The sequence below is a fragment of the Heterocephalus glaber genome, unplaced genomic scaffold (assembly GCF_053883595.1).
Source record: "Heterocephalus glaber isolate CG9 unplaced genomic scaffold, H.glaber_assembly_v1.0 deba00001504, whole genome shotgun sequence".
Classification (NCBI taxonomy): Eukaryota; Metazoa; Chordata; class Mammalia; order Rodentia; family Bathyergidae; genus Heterocephalus; species Heterocephalus glaber.
In genome coordinates, this window is record NW_028258324.1 from 68,837,229 (window position 1) to 68,863,982 (window position 26,754).

Here is a 26,754-nt window from a genome sequence, read left to right on the forward strand (position 1 = left end):
GTTTGGGAAGTCACTGTGAAGGGTCATTCAGTTTTCCTATAGCCAAAGTTGTAAAGTAATCATACTTTTGATTTGCTATGGTAAGGATTTTATATGGTAAGGACCTGTGGGTTACAACCTTCCAGAGGCCTGGAGCCTGAGAGACTTCAGCAAAGAAAAAACAGATCAGAGAGCAGACTGACAAGGAACTAGATAGGGGAGGGGTGGCCAAGGGGAGCAGACAAAGCTGGGGAAGGAGGGTCTGGGAGCTAAGGGGGACTCTGCACTTGGCTGAGGATGTCAACTTCAGGATGTCAGCCACAAACTGGAAGCACAAATGGACTAAGGTAAAATTTCCAGCCACCAAACAGAAATGGCACTGCTTGGGGAATAAAGGTGCTAAGGAAAAACTGGAGTAGCAAGCACAGTGCTCATCACGGAGGAACTGCCCCTTAAAAGCTCAGAGCACTTTCCCACGTGTCTGCTTGTGCCCACCCTAGTCTGTCCCAAAGTCAGTAGCTCAGCCTGGTGGGTGCTGGGCCAGCTCTCTGGGTAGCGCTCCAGTTCTTTCAGGGCTCAGATCGTTCAAAGGCTGTAATGAACACATCAAGTTCCACTCGGGGGCATAAGTGGAGGTAGAAAAGCAGGTGGGCAAATTTTGACTTACATTTTTTTTCTCCTAAAAATCCATTCTGCATGCCCAAGGGGGTGTGCGAGTAACCCCAGGGTTGCCCACTGCTGAATCCCCTTTGCTAGGAGCTCTCTCTTAAGGCTTGTCATCTTTCCTCCCACCGCTGACACAGGGCGAGCATCAGTATACGCCTCTTGAAGAATAGCAGCCTCTGCGTTCAGGGGAAGAGCAGAGAGCCGGCTCAGGCCCTTCGCAGAAGGGAGGAGAAGCGGCGGAGGGGGAACAGGATGGCTTGTTTATTTGTTTCCTGGAACACCCTGTTAAGAATTTCCACAATTGCAGTCAGAGCTCTATGATTTGGCAAGCAGAACTCTCCTAGTCGTTCTCGGCGGCGCAGGATCTAATTCGCAAACACACCATCTTGCATTCAACACTTCAGTGAAAAACTAGCAGCCCGGGGAGAAAGGCAGCGGTCTAACTCTGCAAGCCCGTTCCCGTTCCGGCGGCCTCGGGAATGTCGCTTTTTTGACCGGCTAGTGCCGCCCAGGGGGAGACTTCCCTGAGCCCCGACCCTCCCGCACCTCGGCTCCAGAACCCACTCGGGCAGAGGGTACGAGCTGCACTTACACCTGAGGATCTGGTTGGGCCTTAGGCCTTGCCAGTATAAAATAGTAACTAAAACCTGCGAGAGCTCAGATTTAAAAGGAGTTAACCACTTATTCTTCTCACTGGAAACCTGGTGTGAAGAAATTAAGGCCTCTCTTAAAGGTAACTAAGATTAGAGGGCTCAGTTTCCGTTTTCCGTGGACTGAACGCCCAGGCCGGTCGGCGAGTTTCTCTCTGTGCGGAAGGACGAATTCCTCTCGCCTGAATTCTAAAACGATAACTTTGCTTGGTGCTGCAGCTGCGAATGTCTGGCGCCAAGCGACCCAATCGTGGTCTTGGCTTTGCAGAGGGAGAAGTGGGGGGTAATGGAAAAAGGTGAAGAGCCATGCCTTGGCGAAAAGTCGGGAGAGCTCCGAAAAGGGAAGTAACGGCGGCTCCCCCTGGCCTCGGCCCCTTTAAGTGCTTCACTGACTCAGCTAAGCTTCCCCCTCAGGTCGCGTTTTTTATGAATGAAAAACGTCCTTACATTCATTATATAAACAAGACTATGCTGATTGGCCAATGGCCCCCGGTGCATAAATTATGTAAAAGCAGACCCCCCGAGGGGGCGGAGGGAGACCCACAGTCGGCCAATGGAAGCAGGAGTTAGTGGGACGGCTCGGTTGGATTTGCTCGAAGACAGGGTAAACAAGAGGTGATGGACGGCCGCGGGAACGGCCTCTGACCAATGGGAATCAGGCTAGGTTGGGGCCGCGGGCCAATGGCGGCGGGCGGAGCAGCGGACCGCGGGGGCCGGGCCAGCGCTCCAGCCTGGTTGGCAGCTGCGGCGCAGAGTCCAGCCGCTGGTGCGCGGAGCAGTTCGCTGTCTCCAGAGCGGTTCGGCCCAGCCGTTCGCCTAGGCGCCCAGGCCCGGTGCGCGCGTGCGTGAGCGCGCCTGCGCCGCCGGGGCCGCTGCCGGGGGGAGGGCGGCCACTGCAGGTGAGGGGGCGCGGCGGGGGGCCGAGGGGTGTCGTCGGGGGTCCTGCAACGAGTCTCGAAGGCCCAGCTGGCAGGAGTTCCCAGGGTGACCCGGAACCCACGAAGTCGGAGTGGACATCTGGGGCGAACCCCCGGGGACCGACTGCCCCCTGCCCCCACGGCCCGGCTCGGCCCGGCTCGGTCCGGTTCGGTTCGGTTCGTGGTAGGCGTCGGGCGGGGGCGGCTAACGGTTCCGGAGCGCGAGGAGCGCGGGTTTCCGCACCTCGCGGGGGAGGCGCGCGGGGTGCGGGGTGCGGGGTGCGGGGCTTCGGGGTGGGGCGGGGAGGCGCGGAGTCGCGGGGCTTTGGTCTCCGGAGATCTGAGAGCCCCGAGGGGACTTGGAGGCTCGCGAGAAGAGACGCTGGGCGCAGCTTTGCAGTCGGGAGGAGGGGGCGGGAAGCAGTTGGCGGGGGCTGTTGGGAGGCGCTGCCCCCAAACACCCCGAGGGTGGGATGACACAGGCGTGCGCCCTGCGGCGTGGGGCTCAGCCCGCAACTTGGGCGGACCTCGCAAGTTTCGGGTGGTGCAAAGTGGACAGCTGTCCCGCCACTCCCATCCCCGGCAGGACGAAAACCGGGGAGCCCCAGCACGGGCCCTGGGGGTGATGGGGAGAACACGGTCGCGGAGCGGGGACGGAGAGATGACGGAGCCTCTCGCTGGATCGGGCAGCTGGCTGCGTTTTCGGAGGGGAGGGCAACTCCTGTCCTGCTGGGGGGCACCTAGGCGAGATGCTGCGGATGAGGGCTGTGAACTGGATGCGATTGGTAGCGCCCGGCGCCGCACCTCGTTTTTATGAATGTGGCTGACTTTATGAATGAAGCGGGTTTCTTTCGTTGGCTCTCTGCTCCCTGCGGCTTTTTTTTTTCTTTCCCTTTTTTGTGAATGAAGCATTGAGCTTTCTTCCTAAAACGCTGGGGTGAGGGGCCTGCGTTGGAGGCTGGGCGTGCGTTGGGAGCGGGGGCGGGGGCGCAGCCGGAGGAGTTTTCATGAATGGGGAAGGCTGGGAATTGGGTGGAAGTGTGTCTTGTTTTGTGAATGGGGCCCAGCGCGAGGGATCCAGTTACAGCCTCTACCTGATGTGGCGGCCGCGGCTCGCTCTCCCATTCATAAAACCGGGCCCGCTGCGCGCCACGGGGGAGGGGCTTCGGTCGCACCGCAGCGCTGTGTTAAACTTTTCCTGGGGGCACCGGGGGGGGGGCACAAAGGAAGTGGTTTAAACTCCTAGATGCACTCGAGCCTTCCCTCCAGGCTTTTGAACGCAATGTTTTTAGCCCTTGAACTCTAAGAGCTTCTTTTAAAGATCTCCGATGCTGCTTTTGGATTTGCTTACGGCAGTTTCTTTCTTTAAAAAATTTAAAAGATATTTTTGCTCTTCAGGGTGAAGTATTTCATCATGAGGCTGAAAATAGCTTTCCCTCTGGTCTCTTACGCCTTGTCCATCCTCTGACATTTACAGAATTTTTAAGGCTGCGATTTAATCAGGCAGGTTTTCGAAGGCGACCGAGAACTCTTTCTTGCCCCTCAACTCCCTGCTAAGGTTTCTCAGATGTTGTAATCGAGTTGGAGACCATGAGAAAGAGACTCTATTTCAAACCCTTTTTTGTGCTATTTGGAAGGCAGGCAAGCTGGCGGGAGTGTTTTTCTAGGAAGTTATGAACTGTGCTGTTTCGCTCCTCTCCTTTGATTTAGAAAATATCTGATTACTTGGGCCAAGTACTGAGGAGGAGGCTGATCATGAAGGGCTTTGTGGTATCCTGCTAAGTTAAGAAAATCTGATATACTCCACACAGTGTGAAAAACAAGTTGGATAGAATTGCCCACTGGGAAAAAGTTTCCTATTTAAAAATTATGGGCAAGTTAAACAAAAGAAATTACCCTTTAAGTATTTTTGCATTGCTTAGAGCTAGGGTAAGTGAAATGAATGTTTTCCTCCTTTTGGTTGACCTAACTCTGTTTTTTATATGGAGGATAAAAAAAATGTTTAGGAATATGGCACCTTCCTAAAATTGTTACTTTATTCCTCCAAATTAAAAAAACTCTGTCCTCTCTCTTGGCCTCAGGCTCTCTCCAGCTATAACACTTACCGGTACTGATAGGAGTTGTTGGGTGATTGGGGGGCAGGGATTGTATCTGGGAAATTTGGTTTTACTGTAAGAAACAATTTTTTCCCAATGGATCATTTATTTTTTTCTGCCCTCTTGTTTTGTTTTGTTTTGTTGAGGCAGGGTCTCCCTTTGTAGTTCAGGCTGGCTCTGAACTCTATGTACCCCAGGCTGGCCTTGAACTCCAGTCGATCTTCCTGCCTCAGCCTCCCAAGTCCTGGGATCAGGGATGTGCGACACCGCACCCAGCTCTTTTTTTCCCCCCCTTTTAAAAAGACCTTTGTAGAACTGCATTTAAAATACACAGTGTATTTAGTTTTCTTTATCCATCATTTTTCATAGATTGTTTTTTTTTTCTTTTGGTACCGTGGATCAAACTCTGGTCCTTGCGCTGGTGAGGCAGGCGGCGGAACCACTGAGCTAAATCCCCAGCCCTTCATAGATCTTTTATTCTGTTAGAGGTTGAGATATCAGATAACTTAAGTTGCCATGGAGATATTTGTGACATATAGGCATACACCTGTTTGGACAGAAGGTTAGCTTTAAATAAAGAGTTGTATGTGAAGAAAATGTACTTCTGATAATATATTCCTGGAATTTTACATAGCGTTTTTACTACTGACCTACAAAATACTTTTAGATTTTGTATGTCAGATTCTTAATTGCCAATAACTTGGAATACTTAAACCCAGCATGTCAACTTACTGTCAAAAATTAAATCATCTTTTTTAAAAATTGCACTGCAAATGCCCTGGAGGATCTTCTATAGAGACTCTGAAAATTACCTTTCATGATGAAAATAAGGTGATTTTTGGTTTTCTGTTGTTGGTAAGGGACAGTCAGTGCCAAAAATCTATAATCTTAATGATTATAGAGAAGAAAGGGCAGAAGATGATGACTGGGTAACTGGATTTGGCACTGAATATATCTGATGCCATTAATCAAGCCCAACATTGGTCTGAAAGCTTACACCTAGAGTGGCTGTAAGTACAGTACTTGAGAGAAGGGTAGTGATTTTGCAGAGGCCCTAAAGAAAGAGCAGTAGAAAACAGATTCATTTCTCTTTTCCTCCTAAGTTAAAATATCCCAAATATTGTAATATTCATATTACAGGAGGATCCTTTTCCCCCAGAAATTGCTCAATGCTGAAACCTTTCAAAGTCATATTAGAGACGCTGGAAGCACCATGGATGGGTTTTATGATCAGCAAGTCCCTTTTCTGGTCCCAGGGGTAAGTTCATTCAGCTTTCAGTTTATTTTGTCCTCCCTCTTCCGTAAGAGCCTTCTCATTGGGCCTTTTCACCACACTTGAATCCTCTGTGCTGGCCTCTTTCAGAAATCTCGATCAGAGGAAGGTCGAGGGCGGCCTGTGATTGACAGAAAGAGGAAGTTTTTGGACACCGATCTGGCTCATGATTCTGAAGGTAGTGAAGCTTTTCTCCGCTATCTTGTGTCTTCCTCAAATCACTCAGTGACTGTAGTATGTAGACCCTTCCCCCCTTCTTCCTAATAGAAGAAATGTCCTCATTTTGGGGTCTTCTGTTTTTAATTCCAGAGTTGTTTCAGGATCTCAGTCAGCTACAAGAGGCTTGGTTAGCTGAAGGCAAGTTTCTTGGCTGTCCTATTTTCCATATAAAACATTTTACTGTTCCTTTTAATAAAACTTAGAGGTCTAAAATAAAAATCTCTTTTCCAGCACAAGTTCCTGATGATGAACAGTTTGTCCCAGATTTTCAGTCTGATAACTGTAAGTACCTTTCTCGTGGTGACATATTTGTTCTGAACTTGTTTGGTTTTTTATCACCCATGTCTAGAATACCCTTCAGTCATAGCCAGCAGATTTGTACAGTGGTGTGTATGTAGTTTCTTTTAATATCAGGGTTAACCCTGAACATTTTTGTTTCATTCATTATTGAAATTATTTCTAACATGATTCTAGTCTATTTCAGACAAGACTTCCTGAGCATAGTTCTGTCTTAAATTTCTTTTTTTTTTGGTACCGGGGATCGAACTCAGGTCCTCGTGCTTGAGGGGCAAGCGGCAGAACCACTGAGCTAAATCCCTGGCCCTTAAATTTCTTTTTACCTTAAGATTGTTGCAAAACTTAAAGCTCCAAAGTATAAATTAACTGACATATAGTGGGCCAAAGGTCTATTAATGGTCTTTTTTCATAGCCTCATTTGTTTGTAAGTGCAGTCTTTGATGTGAATGATGAGTCTGACCTTTTTCTTTCTCTTAAAAGGTGCAGAAAATAGTTAATGGAAAATTCCAGTTAATTGTGGTTTCACCTAACGTTGTCAATTTTGTTCCTTCTGCGCTAACAAAGGGCGGTTACATAGTAACCTGATTTTTTGTTATTTTTCATGTTATAGCTGGGACTTTACTGTTCAGAGAAGAGTAAAACCTTTTTCTTAAAACAGTCATTAGGTGCTCATTACTTGAGATAATAAAATGCAGGAAGCAGCTGCAAAGATGGCTGTTGGCACTGGTGTGCGGGGCATGGTTAGCTCTACCGGATCTTTTGAGGCTGTCCTCAACAGGTTTGGGAGCTTTTATGGTCCAGGCAGAGCAGAGCTATCAAGGACAAAGCTGGCTGATGAAATTTGAGCAGCACAGGGCTGCTCTAGAGAGCATTAGTCACTGGCGAATGAGCAGGTTTAAGAGAGGCCTGGAGAAAATGCTGCCTCTCCTGAGGGTTGCATCATAGAGAAATTCATGTCTCTTAGTCATAGTTTATAATAGCAAGCACCTGAGGCAGGCGAGGATTCGATTTCTCATTTTGCACCAACAAATTCTTCTCAGCTTTGTTTTATCCCTGGTGGGGTGCACCCATGCGAGCACATGTGTGGGTAAAAATGCCGCTAGGGGAGAGAGGGTATCTGGGTCTAAGTACTAGCTGGGTACTGTAAATCTATTAAGTGAAAGAACAGAGGAACCAGCTAAATATTCTTTTAATGATAGACCTCATGTCCAAGGCAGAGTGCCATGAAACTTTAAAAGAATTGACTAGCCCACAGATGCATGGTTACCTTAGCTTTGTCATAGCTTGCTGTGGTGTTTTCTGTAGAAAGTGAATGCTTGTTAATTGTTGCCCTTTGATTGCTTTCACGTGCTTGGGAAGCTTGCCACAGAAAAGCTACATAAAGATAACCTAAATATGTGTGTGTGTGTGCGTGTGCGCGCGCGTGCGCATGCGCATGTGTAAGATGAGAGACAGAATTTGTAATCTAACTTTGTTCTGTGTTGACAGTTTGGCTCATCCTTTCTAGTTCTTGCTCCTAGCAGCATAAACTGCAGTCTGTTTGGGAGGTGGCTTTCTTGGCAGAAGCTCTTTGAAATGTTTTTATGACAAGTTTGTTTGTTTTTCTGTAACTCAAAAGAGTTAAAAGGGAAGTGACATGGCTGCATTCAGATTGATCACATGTGCTGAAGCAAGGGTCTGTTCTTTAAAGAAAGATGTCAGCAAACAGGATTTGTATTTAAGAGATATCTATCTGGGGGAATAGACTAAGCAAAGAAATCAATAAATGTGTTTTGGCTCCTTAGAAATTATTCCTGCTCAGCAAATAGGATGTGCTAAGTTCTTTAATTAAAATGCCATACCTTAAATGGAGGTGCTTTGGGAGATGTACCTGCCTACCAAGTATGATGTATTTTTTACTTTGTTTGCTTTTTGCTTTAACTGCTTAAGCTTTTCTGTATTTTAAGGATAAAACATATGGCCTAGAAATTAGTATTCCTTTCCCTCTCTGGCTCTTAATTCTTTTTTTGTTTTGTTTTATTTTTTTGGTACTGGGGATTGAACTCGGGACCTTGCACTTTCGAGGCAGGTGGTGGAACCACGGAGCTAAATGCCCAGCCCCTATGGCTCTTAGTTCTTGAGATGGAGCTTGGGGAACGATAGCTTCATAAAGGTAGGTTGACTTTCGTGAGAGGGTAGTAGCCAAGAGCACCAGCTGAGGGGAAAGGTGCCGCCCAGAGCCATTTCATTCAGGCTGGGGTGTTTGACTGCAGTTAAGACCCACAGGGGAGCCAGAGAGGAGCTGGTGGAGTGTCCCACCTGGGTACCTGGACAGGGCAGCACATCCTTACTTCTTTTGGCACTTTTCCCAGCCTTGGGTAGAGGATCAGCTTCCCTTCCAGCCATCTTCTGGAAGAGCCCCTGATTAGTCCAGGGGAGGGAAAGGAACAGATTCAAGTTCAGTGGAGCATTATGAGTTGGTTTGACTCACCCAATCAATGGATTATACATCAAATTTACATTTGCCAGGGAAAGCAAACCTTTTTTTCCTTCAGTATCACAAAACATTTGGAACATGTTCTTGCTACCTGTGGGCACTGGTAATGGTACATCTTGTGAACAATGATTTGACTAATTTTCCATTGTGGATGCACAAGAGACAGTGTGTGGAATGTGGAAAAAAAGAAATACTGAGTAGTCTAGGTAATTGGCTTTATTCTAAAATACCAGGTTTGAAGATTATGGCTTTAAAAAAAAATGCTATACATTGAACTTCTAAAGAGATGACATTTTTTAAAGTTTTCCAGATTCAGGTTCTCTATCCATAAGCATCCATCCATAAGTGTGGTTGGAATAAATAGACCATTTTGAATCATACAGAAATGCCCAGCTAATCTCTAGCTATACAGGTTTTACACCTGCCTCGTAAATACAGATGTTAGTGAGATATTCCTTACCTGCAAAACCTTAAAAGTCAAATTTAAGGAAACAAAGTGCAGCCTGTAGACCATAGCCCGGTGCCCCGCATTGCCCCTTGGTCCTGAGAAGTAAGTCCTGAAGATCCCAGATTGAGCTGGAAATCCCTTGTAGAGTGTCTTGACTGACACACACCCGCCTGTGCTTTAGGGAAGAGATAATGTAGGGTCTAGGTAGCTGGAAAGACTGACCAGTGCAGGTGAAATGGGAAACATTAAGTGAAATGAGGGGGAAAATAATCTACAATGATATCTTTAAAGAAGCCCTCACAAAGCTGTGTAGTTAGGGGCCACTGACATGCCCTGTTTATTTCAGGGCTCTCGAGAAAGCCCTAGCGGGGTGAGCCATCTAGGGTAACTCCTGTTTTCTTTTGAGATCCCATTTATCTCAGTGCTTTGAGTTTTTCCCTTTAGGATTTGGAAGAGAGCAAGAAATTGTAAAAGAAAAATTATTAAAACAGAGGTTTCCTTGATGGCATTTTGGTATGTATACAGATGAAACTGCATGTAGGATTATATATATATATATATATCCTATATATTTATAAGTAAGTATGTATGTATATAAATGACTGTAGCTAAGTATATTATCACAGAGTTACCAAACTTGGGAATCTGGGTCAATACACAGATGTATATACTGTACTTCTTCACTACATGTTTTCACAGAATTAACAGATCTGAAAGTCATGAAGATTGGAACACAGAGTGCTTTTGTTGAGGGGGTAGGGTAGACTTTACCTTCATTTTCAATTGACTTCCAGAGTACTTAAGGATGTCTTACTAGATGTTAGCATATATAAAGAGCGCTTTTTGAAATGCAGATTTCAGTTCTGATTTATAAAGATCATACTCATTTCAATGGTGGTATTGTGAATAATTACTTATCAGCATATTGAATAGCTGAAATGGTTTATACTAAGGAAGAGGGCATGATAAAATCTTACTTTAAAATTCCAACCTCCATACCAAATACAGTTAAGAGAACTATTTTAAAATCCAAATGACCCCATTTTCCTCTTGAAGGGTTCTTTTTAAGATCCGTGTTTCAAAAAGAATGGAACAACAGGAGGAAGTACGAGTAATTTCCTAAGGACCAGCTAATTAACTGATAAAATCTTTTCATAAATACATTGCAATAGATGGCTGGGGAAATAGGATTAATTTATGACAGCACTTGAGCCTAAAACACGGTGATCTTAATCCTGTGTCACTGTGAGATTATTCCACTGGATTTTTATTTTCTTTTGATACGTGAGGTAGGAATGGGGTAGTGGCAGGCCATGCCTTTCTTCTGGACAAGGCACACCATCCTGGCCCCAGATAGCATGTAGCTGAGCTTCACAGATATTTTTTCTGTGATCTAGGGCTATATCTGTTAGAAGAGATCCTCCTAAAGTCTTTGGGAAAGGTAGCAAGCAAAAACTCTTTGAAAGAAGCAGTCTATGGAGGCAAGGGTATTGGTTTATATTTTTAGGACCCAGTAGTTCTGAAGATAGAGAGAAGGAAGAAAAAGAATGTCAAAGAAAGCATGTGGAAAACACAGAGGAGAGATGACTGGACTCTGGGTTTTACAGTGTGATTTAAGGTTTTTGTTACAGACAGCCCACTGCCTTGCCAGGGAGAGGCTGCTAAGCGATTTGAAACTCTTTGCATTTTGATAGCTCTAACATCCTCAGATCTGAGACTTTAAGGGACTAAGACCTAGAGCACCCATTAATCTAAAAACCATGTATTTAGCAAAATCTTTCATCTAACTAATTCATTTAGGCTTATTTAAAACAATGAAATTTAAAAAAAATTCTTCTCTTTGCTTTTAGTCCTCTAATAAAACCCCGTAGCCTTTCCAGTCCTTTGTATTTGGTGAGAAAGACTTGCAATGGGGAATCAATCTGTGTTTGTCAGACAGGTCACTTGTTTAGGTGCCAGAAGGAAGAAAATACTGGCATCAGTCAAGAAATCACCATTTATCTCCTGCTCTTCAGCGTGCATCCATTTTATAAGATTAAGACATAGGTAGTGTGATAAAACTGAAAACGTGTACTACAGTATTTGCCATTTCTACCATCTAGTAGTATCACTGCTAGGATTTCGAACCTCCTCATGTTCCTGGGGGTGGGGTGGTTTGCTTGTGGTTTCTTTTTTTAATGAGAGACTGTTCTCTCCACACATTTCTTGGGTTTTAATGGTGGTGAAGTATGCGTGGTCTCAGGCTGACAGCACCCTTTCAGGCATGCGGCTGCCCTTGAGGCAGCTTGGGCCCCATCTGTGCCCTGGCACACAGTGCTTCTCCACTTGGAGTCCAAGGAGCTAAAAGTCTTGTCATGTTGCAGTTCCCAACTCTTGGACGAGTCCCAGGCATGCTGATGCCATTACCGGATTAGGTTGCTTTTTTAAAAATTCATTTTGTGAACTCATCAAGCTCATTTAACAGAGGCTTTGGTCGTCAGTTTCTGTCATCCTATCCCTCTAGGCTCAGCTAAAAGAAGTGACAAGACACTGGGCCTCTAGTGTGTGTGTGTGTGTGAGTGATCCCTAAGTGTGAGTGCACCTTAGGGCCTGGGAAGTAGGGAGAAGAGCCCTACCTAAAAGACCCCTGCCTAGTGCAAATAAAGGCTTCCCTCCTTAGAAGGAAGAAATACGTCTGGAAAATTGCAGCAAAGGGTAAAAGATTCCAAAAGAGCAGGCTATAAGATACAGCTATTAAGGGGCTGGAGATTTAGCTCAGTGGTTCGGCTGCCTGCCTCACAAGCACAAGGTCCAGAGTTTGATCCCTAGTACCAAAAAACCCCCACAAAGATACAGCTATTAAAAGGTGGGAATAGCTTAGTTGGAAAGACTCAGACTTGAGGCAGGCAGTGAGAAGAGGTAAAGATATGACATTTGAAAATAGCCAAATACATTATGAAAAAAGGGAAGAGTCCAAGAGCTTCAAGTTATCTCCTGGATTCAGTTTTCATAACGAAATATGTTTTTCCTTGAAATAAAGTGTGGTCGTCAGCACTGGCTTCATCATCAGCTCTCCCTCAGGGTGGCTGTGGAAGATTTGGCAAAAATCTCTTAAGAAACCAAACCAGTTTTTTACCCTGTCCTTTGTAAAGTCATGGAGGAGATTTCACCCTCCAACCCCAGGTCTGCAGTCTTCCCTTTTGATACATCCTAAAGCCCAAGGAAGGGACTGGGAAACTGTCCTGAGTAGCTCAGGGCCAGCCGTAGCTAGAGACTCTCAGTGTCACCAGAGCCCCTCACCCCAAAGGAGGACGCCAGGTGGCTGGCTCCTGGTGTAGCTTCTGGAGAGGCAAACTTCAGAGAGAGTTGTCCCCTCCTGCAAACCAGCTCGCCTGGGGGCAGGTTTTAGAAATACCGGCAAAGTCTGTTTCTCTGCTGGAAGCTGCACTCGTTTTCTGAACCAGGATGGACAGGATAGTTTTCCTTTTGCCTTTCCCACATTGCCAGAGGGTACTTGCCGGCCTCACTGCTGGCAGATTTGTACACCCTTGCAGATTTCAGCAACAGTCTTGGCCTTTTGGGTCCTAGGGAGGGTGCAGGGCAGGCAGGCGTCCCTGCAGTGTCTGAATTTGTTACATAAACACAGCGCCCTAGGCGAGCAAGCAAGGTCCCTGCAGCGACAGCTGGGCGCTGGGCGCTGTTGGGTCTGCCCCAGCTCGCTGAGTCGCAGACTCCCCCTCTTGCCTGAATGGAGCATTCCAAATTGGTTGTGAATGGAGGGCGGGGCTCACTTGCAGACTTTTTCAATGAATAACCAGACCCCATTGTGCAGCCTGTGGAAAAACAACCAACTCAAACAACACTGGGACTGTTAGAAATGTGCTTGTGATTGGCAGCTTGGAGAGCCTCCAAAATTAGTTTCCTTTGGCTTCCCTGCTGCTCAGTGTTCTTCAAGCCTGGGCTTAATGGGGTTTAAGTTTTCTTTTAAGTGCTGTCTTTAACCCTCAAGTTGCCGGCCAGAGGGCCTGAGTCTGTGGAGCAGGGCTACGGTAGACTGGTGAGGCCGCGAGTCTGCACCCCTTTCTTTGTCTCCCGTTTAAACTGTAGCGGTCTAAAGAGCACAATACTAGAGGGGATGGTGGTGTAGCTTCCCCTGGAAAGAAGTGTTGAGACTTGATCTGAGGATATTATCCTTTTATCTCATTCCCTGGGGTTGTGGCTTTCGCTCCCCATTGAAGATTCCCGCCTGCTCTTTGCTTCATGCCACAGCAGATATTTCTTGCTTAGACTTTACACAGAGGTGACAAAGCTGTAATTTCTTTACTCCTTCTCCTTGGAGAACCTCCCTATGGCTACAGCCCTTCCACTGGGCGCTAATCAAATGCTGTGCCTCCCAAAATGAACATCTCAGAACACCAAAAAGAACCCCAGCCTAGGAGCAACCCCAAAACCAGAGGGAGCTCCTCACGCTGGAACCAGGCCAGGTTCTGGAGGTACACGTGCTTCAGCAGCGTCCAGCCTTTTCATCCTCTTCCGGTACCTCCAGCCGGCTGACACCTCCAAAGGACTGTAGTACACAGCCCAGGCTGTGTAACAAATATGAACAGGGATCCTCAGAAAGCAAAATAAAACTTAATAGTAATGATACGATACGGTCTCCTCGGGACCGTGAAGCGCTTTTCTTAGGCCCTGCTCTTCATCCTCACAAGCACAGTAAGGCCATTTGCACTTGTGTTTTGCTGTAAATTGGTCTTGCAAGTTTGCCTTTTCTTCTCTATTAAAAAAGAAAAACAAGGCCCGGGGATTTAGCTCAATGGTTCCGGCGCCTGCCTCGAAAGCGCAAGGTCCTGAGTTCGATCCCCGGTACAAAAAAAAATTAATTCTGGAAAAAAGAAAAACAAAAAATTAGGCGTAGGCAGCTTATCCTTTGTGAGAGTTTGAAACCTGTCAGGAGGTGACCCCAGATAACAGTTGTGCAGGAGGGATAGGGTGGGGATGGGGGCTTCTCGGGCTGAGTAGGACTTCAGTTTACAGAAACACTTTTCAGCTGAGTGGAAATGCTTTGTAGCGGCCTGAAAGGAGCTCTTGCCGGCCCGGGGATTTAGCTCTGGTTTTGCCGCCCGCTGCGCAAGCGCAAAGACCTGAGTTCGAACCCCGGTACCAAAAAAACAAAAGAGCTCTTACGAAGGGTGTTTTATACTTTCTCACACGAAAAGTAGAATAGAGCGGGGGGGGGGTGACTCTTGCACATAGTTTACTCACAGCGAAGACCAGGTCCTGGAGCCACCCCAAGTTTTCTAATCTGAATTTTAATGGAGAATAATTGAGTAGCAGGAACTGCAACGTGCCGAGGGATCTCTTGAGTCAGACATTTTCTCTTACTCTTCAGTTCCCTTTTCATTCCTTTCCTTCCCATCTGCCATGGAACCTTATTTCTTGAGGAATATGAGGAAAACAGCATAAAGTTTCGGCATATTCTGTGTCTGAAGAATATTAAACGCAGTGTAGTTTTCACTCCTGCTGAAACAAGGAACAGTTTTCCTTAGGTTCCAAGTTTCTCCAAAAGCGGAGGAGCTCTGGTGTGTTTCTTTGTGTCTCCTCAGCCATGGCTCCCTGCTCTGCACTCTTGTCAGTGCCTGGTGAGTGTGCTGGGCACACCACCGTTTCTCTATTGTGTTCTGTCCCGTCAGGCTGACCCCAGCCTCCTGCCTGGTAGGCAAGTAATTCCGCAAAGGGTCTCAAACTCTGAGTTCTGCGAATCTTTGAGCGGATGTTACAGTTTCTTCTTTGGGCGCATATTTTAGCCACGTGTCCCTCTGTTGCATTTAGACACTGAGCAGTTAATACTGTGCTTTGCAGTAAGACCCTGGGGTCTGGAGAAAGAGGCACACCTGAGGCACCTCAAGACCCTTGCCAGGTGTCTGCTTGGAGGAGAGGGGAGGCTGTAGACAGAAGGGAATGGTTCTGGGGTAGAAGCCGATTTCCCTAGGGTTTGGTTTTTCTCCTGTCAGATTTTAAAGATGAATTTAAATTCGAAGTTGAAGATTTTCCACGGGGCTTAAATAGTATTTCAAGAACACTTACCGTTACACTTTCGTGCCAGTTTAGGTGAGAATTGTATAAATTGGGAGTACATGATGGAAGGGGGATGGTAAGGCTTCAGGTTTAATTCTGCGTTGTTTTTTTGTTTTGTTTTGTTTGGTACCGGGGATTGAACTCGGGTCCTTGCGGTTGTGAGGCAGGCGGCGGAACCACTGAGCTAAATCCCCGGCCCTAATTCTGCATTTTTTCCCCCTGTCGTGGCACTGTACACACAGCCCCTTGTGGTCACATCTGCTGTGGTTGGGTGAGGCCATGCAGTGGGAAGAAAAGGGCTCTCCTTAGCCCTCTTCCATAGTCTTGAGAAAAACCAGTCGTCTATCATATTGATACATTTTGTTTTCGTTTTTGTTTTGGTACCAGGGATAGAACTTGGGTTCTTCTGCTTGCAAGGCGGCGGAACCACTGAGCTAAATCCCGGCCCTCATATTGATACATTGTGAATATTAAAATTCTTTGAACAGTAAAATGGTCTGAATAATGCTCAGAGGCTCCCTTTGGTGTAATCTGGCCAGTTCATTTTTATCCTGCTAGCCTCTTCGGTGTGAAAACAGCCAGCATCCCAGGGGTCCCCACTCTGTAGCTGAGGCCTAGAAGCCCCAGCCTGTGGCAGGCAGTTGAAGGAGGTGGTGCTTGAGGCGCCAGGGAACCTCTTATTGTTATCTTGGCTGTCCTTGGAGTCAGTGCCAGAAGGCTGACTTAGCTATTAAGTGCTTTCTTTGATTTCTCCCTGGCCTGCAAGTTCTTACTCAGTCACAAATACTCATTCTACACAAAATATTCTTATGGAAGAACCTCATATCTATTGATACGTGAGCCCTACCTCAATCAAAATTGGTCCTATTCTTTTCTAAGCTCCTTTTCTCTGGAAGGGGAATAAAGAAGGAGAGGAAGCCTTGAACTCCCCTGGAGTATAAAGTCGCCTCCTCATTTTCACTGGCCGGCCTGAATGATACTGTCACCTGTTGGGTTACGATTTGTTATCATACGTGACCTTCCAAGCTGGCTTTCATGGGCAAAATTTAGTTTTTCATCTTCTGAGTTGGTGATGCGGTTGGGAGGTATCGTGTGCTCCTGCCAGCTGCTACCAGTGTTGGAAGAGGGCCTAAGAGGGGACAAGGAAATTTCTCACTGTTGTAACCATTGAGCCAGTGCCTAGAGGGAGCAAACTCCAAACCACCTTCCCTTCCCCGTGTTACTTACATAAAGTCACTGGAAGAAATAAACATCATAATTCAGATAATGTGACTTGTCAAGTCAGTCCCCCTTCCCAAAATGCTCTTGGGGAGTATAAAGCCCCCATGTTTGTCTTTTCTGCTTTGACCTCAGCCAGAAAGGCGCTACTCCAGGGTCTTAAGAAGAGCCACAGCTCGAGGCCTTTCAAGCTTAGAACTGTCCTTGTACTTCTGGACCTTCAAAGCCAGGTTTCTCCACAGTTCAGTCTGTCTTGCATCTCACAGTCCACATTCCAGGGAGCAGTAAGGGCATAAAATACCCTAACATTGGCACCACACAAAGCAAACTTCGAAATACCCCACTCCTGAATCAGTGTGCACTCTGCAGCACCTTGTCGTCTACATAGAGCCCAGCGTTTCCTCAAAGGAAGCGATGTCCACCAAGCCTGATACCTTGTACGTGTCATGACCTGGACCCACTGTGCCGTTGTCAGCTTGAGTCCACAGCAGCGATTTCAGGTTATCTGAGATAAACAGGAAGAGGGAGAGAGGCTTACTGAGTAAGGTCTCATGGTCTTAACCTTTTTGCACTATCTGTTCTCTTGTCTAATTTTAAACCTAGGTGGAGGAAATTCTTTTAAGAACCTTAATTCCTGTATCCTAGGAAAAATTCCATCCACTGCCTCTCAGCCTCTCGGAAATGTTTTAGTACCACTGTACTGATTTATACATTTCAAAGTCCATCCAGTTCTTTTCTAAGCTCCTTTTCTACCCTTTAATTCCTCTTGTACTCGGGGCCCTGTGTTTTCCATTGTCAGTGTTGTAATCTTCTAATGTTCTTGACAACTATGGGCCTGCCACCCCAATTAGGAATCAAGAGTGAGTTCTCTAGAGTCCCATTCTCCATGCTGCTTATCAAACAAGCTGCCTAGCATTTTTTTTAATAGTTTACTAGCAGAGTTCTGGGTGAATCTCAACCCCGTCCCCAAAGGTCCTGAGAGTTGACCGTAAACACCTGGTCAAGCCTTCTCTGCTTTTAGGGGCAAGAGTGATGTCCCCTTCCCCCACTCCTGTCTTCACTCTATCTGGCAACACCTGGCTCTACTGGCTCTGGTTATTTCACTCCATTATTCCTACCTGTTCATGAAGGGTCATGAAGACCTCAAAAGCTAGAATCTATCTTTGGTTGGTCCTGTTCCTGTATCAGGGTAACCCTAACTGTTGGATCTGTCTTTTTCCATAATCCACGCATTGATTATAACTTCAAAGCCTTTTTTCTTGAGCCACGCTATATTACCCAAGTTGCTAAATCTAAATCCTGACAGTAGAGTGTTTTTATTGTCCACACAACAGTTCTTGAAGCCTCTTCTGCTGACTATAGGGGTTTTTTTTCCCCTCTGCATAGGAGAAATCTGATTCCTGGAGTCAAATGTTCCAGGAACTAGCTTTATCACTTTCTAATTTGGCTCTTCTGTTATTTATTGGACAGAAGATGATCCTGGTCATATAGGAAGTCCTTCAATAATTATTCATTGATGGTTTTTGTTACCTCTGGGTTAATCCTAGATCCTGGGGCCCTGACATTTACCACTAGAGCAGTCAGTCCTTTGATCCTTATTGAACAACAAGACAAATAGGACAAAACACCCTGGAGTTATCAACACCATAACTCCCTCCCACCATGATTAAGAATCAGTCTTAAATCCTGAGTACTATAACTGTGCTAATCCTGCAGCAATGTTTCTCTATACATACTGATACCAAATTCTAGTCCAGACCAGAAACCTTGTTTTCTTCATGTAGAACTTTGCCCTGGTCAAAAGCAGCTGTTCTTGCAGTTTGAGATAACAGAATTAGCCTGCCCTAAAATGTCAGACCCTGTGTTCAGTGTGTGCCCACCTAGCTGTTGGCCGCACAAGTAATTCTGCCAACCTTCACAGAATGGTGATGGCTACACGGTGTTCTTTTGAGGGTTCGGGATGAAATCTACTGAATTGTCCAGCTGTTCTGAGCATGTCCCCCCCACCTGTTGTGCATGTATATTCCCAAGGAGTCGAAATTTTCCATTTTTCTCCAAGAATACTTCATGGTCTTAGATTAAACATACAAATGAGTTCTTGTTATTTGTCATTAGTATGCATATGGAATTGCTGGTAGGTGTTACTTTGGTTGATTGTTTTATACTTCTGTAATTGCTGTTTTTACCCAGCAGTGGAAATGCTGGCAGCAGGGAATAGTCAACAGTGGCACTCCGCATTCTGCCCTCTTTTGGGTGTTGTCCTTGTCCTTTCTAAGTGGGCCAAGGCCAACAAAATACTTGAGAACCACAGGCTTAGATGTTAGATTCTGACCAACATTTATCCTTGTGTAAATTTAGATTCCTGGAGCTGTATTATTCTTCCAATTTGGTAGCAAGCCAAGGGTGGCTTTCTTCATGGGTTTGAAGTTCTTAGCACTTCTACTTTTGACATATTAGTCAAGCATAAGTTGAAGGATTTTTTTTCTCAAGAATTTTTTCTATTTCTTAGAGGAAACGGGGTATAATATCTTTTTATTGATTTATTTTAAAAATAAATTGCTATGTTTGCTTCATTGCTCTCTCATATATCTTTTTTTTTTTGGTACTGGGGATGGGATTGAACTCAGGACCTCGAGCTTGCCAGGCAGGTGCTGTGCTATGCCACTGAGCTAAATCCCCGGCCCGTTTCTGAACCATTTTGAAAGAAAGTTGCAGACTTTATGATATTTCATCTCCATGTGCTTTAACATGCATCTCTGGAAATTAAGACAGTCTTTTCCACAGCCTAAAAAAATAACTTACTCGGTAATATTCAGAATTCTCCACTTGTCCCTAGATATCTTTATAGCTGGTGTTGATATTGCTTTTTTTTTTGGTACTGGGTATTGAGCTCGGGTCCTTGCTCTTGCGCAGCAGGAGGCGAAACCACTGAGCTAAATCCCTGGCCCAATACTGCTTTTGATCTAGATTGAATTAAGAATTTCTTTTATGCCTCATGGATCTTTGATCTATAGTACTCTCCCTGCTTCTTTTCCCTATAACATTGACCTTTTTTAAAGAGTCCTGGCCAGTTATTGACTTTTTAAGAGTACATTTTAAAAGTGTGTATAGAAATGCAAACAGCCTAGAGAAACGCTGATCTTAGCCCTGGAAATCTCCTATTTCATTGGTTCTCTCACTTCTCAAATCTATGTTACTGTGTTGCACTTAGAAGAACAGAGCATGTCAGATGTTGATAATCGTTGTCAGAAATAGTTCATGCCTTTTTGAGGGACTCCTTAAAAATTTTTACTTCAAAAATAAATGTTTTAGTTTGATTTAATAGTTGATTTTGCTATTTATAGAGAATTTATGCTTCCAAAGGTAGTTATGTTCATTTAAAATGGCTCATTCCCCTGTACCTCCTCCAGTTCTGCTTTTAGAACTTTGCTCCCTAACTAAAATTGATAACATTTTTATTTTTGGAAACGGTTGCCAGGCAGGATCAATGTTAACCGTTCAGACAAGTTTGAGCGTGCTTCTTGTCGGGTTTGGAAATCTTAGGCATCTCCTTTTCCAGAGGGTCTTTAATGCCAGAACCATCCGGTTACCTTATCTCCTTGGGAACCTCCTTGTTCCGGGAAGCAGGGTATTGTTTCCTGTCAGTACCATTCTCTAGTGCTGCTACAGCAATTAGCAAAAATATGGTTATACTACTTTTCATGCCTGAAATAGGTTTCTAATCCACTCAGTCCTAAAATAGAGAAATAGTCCTGACCCCTTCTGGTAATATGGTAGAACTTAAAAGTTGAGTTCTCCTTTTTCCTTCTAATTGGCTGTGTGAGCTTTGTCTCAAAATTTGTCAAAGAAGGCCAGAGTCTGAAAAGGTGAAAGTAGGATTCAAAGCAGACTTCCGGCTTTGTTTTGTTTTTCAAACCTCAGAGCCCAGAAAATAATCCCTTTGGTGACTTAAATCCGGTCTTTGTGAGTGGGAGACGAAGATGAGTGAATCAAGGGAGAAGAGGCCACATAGTGTGTCTGCCAGCTTAATATTCTTTCTTGTGCTTCCTTTCCTCATCTTCCACACACTTGCCACCACCAAGCAGTAGTATGGTCAGATGTCTCAGACTTCGCACCCTGCCTCCCACCCCCAGTTCTTGAACTAAACAGTACACAATTCTTCCTCTCTAGTGAGATAAAGTGGGATGATGGTGGTCTAGAGAAGAGCAGTGACCCAAAGCTGGTGGCCAAGAAAGTAGTAACCTTAGGATTAGGCCGTCGCTGCAGGATTGTGGCTGTGGAATCCTCAGAGTATCTGGCCATGCCTGTTCTGGAACATTCCACGTCACCTTTGTTCTGAAGGGCTGCGGGAGGCTCTGGATCAGAGGCCAGCCACCTGCAACCTAGCCTCATGTGCGTGCCATTCAGAAGCAGGTGTTTGTCTTCTGGTCAACTTCTGTCCTGAGACCCAGCTTTCCATGTGAAGGAAGAGGACTGAGGCCTTTGAGTGTCGCCAAATAAGGCCTTCACCCAAGGTCAGGTCTGCACAGCTGACTTGGGAAACATAAGTAAGTCCGTCCCACATGAAGGGAATGCAACTGAAGAAGGGAGAAGGAACACCCCAAAACAAAACCTAATGGTGACGACTGGTGGAAGGTGCGCAATGCCTGAGTGTGAAGCAGGAGCATAAAGATGGAGATTAGTCCTTCTCTTCCCTCAGGCCACAGCATAACTAATGGGCAATTTCTTTAAATGCCTCAGCTGCATGAATATTTTATGTACTCACAGCAAACTCTGTGGCAAATTGAAACTTTGATGATTTTTAGACACCAAGGAAAGCCTTGTTAGATCACAGTGGCTTGTCTTCATCATTCATTCATTCATTTTGTACTACTGGGAATTAACGTGCCTAGTGAAACTTGAACTTTCAAGTCCTCCTGCCTCAGCCTCCGAAGACTGAGATTATAGGCATATGCTACTGTGCCCAGCTTGGTTTCGTCATTTTAAAAAATTCCTTTGGAATGGAACTGTCACTCACTGTAACATTTATGTGAAGTATTTTCCCTTCATTTGGTCCATGTGCTATGATGGTGAACCTCACACCCAGCCTCGATGTGAGCTAGCTGCTGTGGACAGAGTCCACAGGCCTGGATTGTGGGCACAAAACATATTTTGTGAACAGAGGGAATCACTGCTGCTCTTGAATAGGCCAACGTAGCTATTCTTTTCTATTTTAAAACAATTGGCTTATTTCTTTGGAAGATTATTTCTATACCATCACAGAAGATTTTCTGTAATCACAGAAATATTCGTATTAGTTCAGTGGTGCTGTTGCACCAAGACAGGGCTGCTTTTCCTTTCAAAGTAGAAACTTAATTGAAGTATCACATAGAAATTGAGGGTACAGCTGCTAGATGAATTTCCACAAATGGCATAAGCATTTAATTTTTTTCCCCCATTAAGTTTATTGGTACATTTTAGGTGTAAAATACAGTTACATTCATCATTGGGATCTTGTACCATTACATGAGTATCTTGGTTCTTATTTTTTTCCCCTTCCCCTGCCCTCCCTTCACCCGCTCTGCCCTTCCCTATTTGCAAAGGCTTTGTTTCCATTTTTTTCCTTTTCTCATATTTTTTCTTTTCCCTTTTTTCCTTCCCCTACCCCTCCCACTTCCCCTGCTCCTTTAGACCTTTTCTTCCTGTTACACAATATCAAGTATACATTTTTAAAATTACAATATCAAGATCTAGGAGACATTACCACAGATTGTACAGAATTTAAAAGGATATAGAAAGCATATTACAAAAATCTTTTTTGAAATAAATTTGACAACTTCTGAGAAGTACCTTGGAAGACAAATTAATGAAACTAACTCTGGAGGAAATACAAAGTTTGAATAGCACCTATTAAAGAAAGTATATTCCTAGCTTGAAAACCTACCTATATGACAACAGCAGGCTCATAAACATTTTAACCAATAAATTATATCAAACAATTAAAGCAGAAAAAAGAAGGAACACTTCTCCCCTCATTTTAGGAACTCAACATTGTGCTAATCCTAAAACTGGATAAAGATAATAGAAGGAAAAAGTATGAACATAGATAGGCATAAGCATTTAGATGAGGATACAATTTCAGAACACAAGAAGTTTCTGGGCGCCCCCTTTACGGGTCCCTCGTTGACGGTAACCTCCATCCCAGCTTTAAACACCATAGATTAGTTTTGCCTGTTTTTTAACCTTCTACAAATGATTCATACAGTGTGTACTTTTGTGTCTGCCCTTTGCCCAGCATGTTTGTGAGATTCATCCATGTTAAATGTAGTTTCTTCATTCTTCTGTGTAGTGCCAAGATTTGGTTTGGGCTTACATTACCCTATGGATAAATTTAGGGAGAACTGATGTCTTCACAACGCCAGGCTTTACAATCCATGACGTTATACATCCTTCCGCTTACTGAATCTTTACTTTTTCTTAGTGTTTTGTAGTTTTCAGTATAGGCATCTTACATGCCTTCTAGTAGATAAATCTTTAGGTATTTGGTTTTTTAAAGTCTACTGTGAACGTCTTTTGTGAATTTCACATTGTTTTAGTTACTAGATATAGAAATGGTTTTTTTTATATATATTGACCTTGTATCCAGTGACCTTGCCAAATTAGCCTGTTAGTTCTTAACACTTTGTGAATACTATACTTTTATATTTTCTGTGTGCCCACTCAGACCATCTGTGAATAACTGTTATAGTTCTCCTTTTAATCGTTTTTCCTTGTATTTATTTTTCTTACCTTTTTGGACTGACCAGGACTAGGCCACTGTCTAATGTTAAAAAATCCTTGCAAATTCCCTGCGATGAATGTTATCATTATGTATCTCTAAAATGTACCAATAAATGTTGTGCTATATAAAAAAATAAAATTTTAAAAATTAAAAATTCTTGGGGCTGGGGATTTAGCTCAGTGGCACTGTGCCTGGCACTGCACCTACCTCACAAGCTCAAGGCCCTGAGTTTGATCCCTGGTACAAAGAAAAAAATTAAAAATCTTCCAAGAACTTCACTGGTTTAATAAGAAAAGCAACCATGAAATTAAGTTGGTTAATACCTAAATTTAAAACAGTGTTACAATGTACTTCAAAGCAGTATATTATACCTTATAGTGCATATACACAGACTTGGAGTTAATTAAATCTTACCAGCTGCCTTTGGTTTTCCTACTCCTGACAAGTAGAAACTTTCATGTACTTATGTAGATAGATCCTTAGAATTCTTACAGTTAAGTATGGCTACAGACAGCTCACTCAAAGTGTTCTTGCCTTGGATGGTAAGAAGGGTTATCCAGAAGAAATTTGAAGGAAAGGCAAGGTTTCTGGGGTGAGAAATGGCGTGTGGCCAACAGTGTGGAGTGTGAGTGTTCAATCACTGGCTGTAGAAGATACCAGGTCTTCCAGAGTGCTTGCACCTTTCTGCATGAGGAGCAGACTTTGATCAGCTGGAGTAGAGAAGGGAGAGTAAGGGAGAGGTGGCACACTGGAACCGGAGCCAAGGGAAGGAGGAAAAAAAGTCAGAGAGGTTAGTTGCTGATAGGGGTAAAGGAGGATCCTAGGCATCTTGGTGTCCTAGAGACAGAGGAAAGTGTACATTCCTGAGTGGACTTAAGTGTCTGAGGTACAGTATGTCCCAGCTGGAGAATGCAGAGTAAACATGAAATACAGCCCTGTGAATTGGCCAAAAAAAAAAAAATCTTCCAGTCATCTGGCTTGTCTTTGCTTCTGTTTCCCTGTTTCTTTAATCCTTTTCTGACTCAGTCTTTTTTTCTCAGATTTCCCTTTGGGAGCAATATGAGAATGAGCAAGAACTGCTTGGGTAGAAATCCCTGCCACTTACAGGCTATGAGCCTTGCTTTTCTGTCTATAAGAAGACAGTGGAGGTAGTTTTCCCATTGGGTTGGGGAGATTGAATAAAGTATGTGTGTTAGTCAGCTTTTTAGCACTGTGACAGCATAACTGGGAGAAAAAAAAACCCTACAGGAAGAAAGGTTTATTTGGGCTTATGATTTTAGTCGGTTGCATTTAGACCTGTGTTGAGGCAGAAACATTGTGGTCGAGGGCAAGGTGGAGGAGAGCTGTTCATCTCGTGGTGACTAGGAAGCAGAGGGGTAAGAGCCAGACAGAGTGGAAGGGCTAGGGACAAGATACACCCACCAAGGGCACACCCCTGGCACCTGTTCCTCCACTGGGCCCTGCCTCCTCATAGCCTGACCAGCTGTGAGCTCATCCATGGACTGATGAGGTTATCAGACTTGTGATTCAGTAACGTCCTAGGCCCATCTCTGGGGATAAATCCCCAGTGAGTTTTGGGAACACTTCCTATTTAAACCATAGCAGTATGTAAGGGCAGGCAGCATGGTACTAAGTGAATGGTAAGGCGTTACCTATCCAGCAGCCTTGTCCGTAGTTCATCTTCCTTGTTCCTTTATTGAGGAATCAGTTCTTTTCATCCACTTTCCCTTCATTTCAGAGCACTCTCAACTGGTTTTAGTGTGGTATTTTGTTGTTTGAGTTGAAAACAGGTGTATGTCTTCTAATTCTAATGTACAGAGTAGTTGAGTGGTCCATCCCCATTTCTGTCAGTATGGTAGAAGATTGCTGCAGTGACAGTGGGGAGCCCTTGTCTCCTCCCTTCAGATACCTCCAGTACCTTGGGCAGTGCCATCAACTCCTTTGGGGCTTGGGTTCTTAGGTGTAAGTGCAAGGGTTCGAATTAACTTAATTCAGTGTATCTCTTAACTGCATTGATGAGAAGACTAAAAATCAAGTCTCTCACTGAATTACACCTGCAATGAAGGCGGGACCTTGTCTGTTTTGCTTACCATCATATTCCCAGCACCTTCAGATCACTTGGCCATAGAAGATAATTTAGTTCAGAGGGCAAATGGGAGGCCCTGGGTTTGTTCCTCAGGAATGAAAAAATTTTAAAAACACAGAATATTCAGAGAAGTGGGAGGAGGGAGAGGAGGAAGAGGGGAAGAAAAAGAAAAAATAAATCTTTTTTTGTGTGTGTGGTACAGGGGATTGAACTTGGGAACTTGCGCTTGCGAGGCAGGAGGCAGAACCACTGAGCTAAATCCCCGGCCCTCAAAAAAATAAATCTTTATGGCAAAAAAAGGTAGTCTGTAATAATCTTGAACTCTTATCAGGGCCCCATTGACCCGCATTGTGGGCCCATCTTCTGTAACTCTGAGCTGAAATGCAAAGATTCTAATTATAGTTGTTGATCAGCCCATAGTCAACATTTTTAGCATTTCTTTTCAAACTTCCTCAAGAGTTCCTGATCCCTTTTCAATTCCAGTTCATTGCTGTCTCTTCCATTCCTAGGCCTCCATCCTCCATGGTTCGGTGAGTCGGCTGTGCAGAGGTTCTCTATTTTTGAAAGCGCGGGGTATAATTATGCAGCATCATAGCACCATCTGCAAGGTGCTGTGCCATTTTCTTTATTTCTAAGGGAGCATCGCATACCTCACTTTACAAATGAGGAAACAGACTGAAAGCCAGGAGCCATCCTGGGGCTTCTGAGTGCCTCCTTTAGATACACCACTATCCCTGGCTGACAACCCAGCACCGTGAGGTCCCTCCCATGAGGTCCCTCTAGCACCGCAAAACTTGGGGGTGCTGAGCTTCTTCCTCACGGTGCTTAGGGGCCCTGTAGTGGCTCTCGGTGTAGATCAGTGAAACTTTTCCATTCTTGTTCCTGCCATGTTCCATATCTTCTCTCTCTTTGAAATGGTTGATTCTTGGGAAGAATACTGTTTATGACTAACACTGTGCCTAGACTTACAGGGTGGATTGTGGTCTCTGGCTTCGAGGTTAACAACCAGTTGGAAATTCAATGCACTCATTCGCTCATCCAGTGCTTCTTGAACACCCCCTTTATGACAGTGAGCACAAGGTTCACATCTGAGCGGATACTATATGACTGACAGCCCAGGTTGTGTGATACACGCCAAGAGTTCGCTCTAAATTTGAATAAATCAAGATACCAGAATTTGCTGGCAGTTCAGATTCCATTTTGAAATGGTTATGTGCTGCTTCTGAAATCATTGTAAAATTTTTCTTTCTGGGCAGGGTGGTTTGTACTCTAGTGTTAAGCAGAACTGGCAACTTGTATAATAATAATGTGAAAATGTCAAAACATTTCTAAAACCGGAAATTATAAAATTGAATAATACCGTAATCATTTACTTTCTAGACTGAGGTAACGCAGTGATTATAATGATTATCTTTAGATAAAGTAAGCAATTCGACTTTTCAAGGGCATATAGCTTTTGTTTATATTGGGGCATCATTACGTTCCCTTATTATTTTGCTCAAACTTTTATGGCAGAAAACTGGTGAACAGAAAGCCAGTGACTGACCAAGAGCCATGCTGAGAATATTCCCTGTGTTGGAGGAATGGCTTTCTCTGAATAATCTGACTTGCCCTT

General features: G+C 44.5%; 1 protein-coding gene across 1 annotated transcript in view; it reads left to right on the top strand.

Moving 5' to 3' along the window:
- The first annotated feature begins 2,046 nt into the window (after positions 1-2,046).
- Etv5 (ETS variant transcription factor 5) overlaps positions 2,047-26,754 on the top strand; it is a 59,864-nt gene continuing 35,156 nt past the window's right edge. Inside the window, exons 1-5 of the mRNA XM_004834838.4 lie at positions 2,047-2,194; positions 5,449-5,566; positions 5,672-5,759; positions 5,891-5,938; positions 6,032-6,082. Of these exons, the coding sequence (XP_004834895.1) occupies positions 5,522-5,566; positions 5,672-5,759; positions 5,891-5,938; positions 6,032-6,082 (232 nt within the window). The 5' untranslated portion in view covers positions 2,047-2,194; positions 5,449-5,521. The remainder of the gene's footprint in view (positions 2,195-5,448; positions 5,567-5,671; positions 5,760-5,890; positions 5,939-6,031; positions 6,083-26,754) is intronic.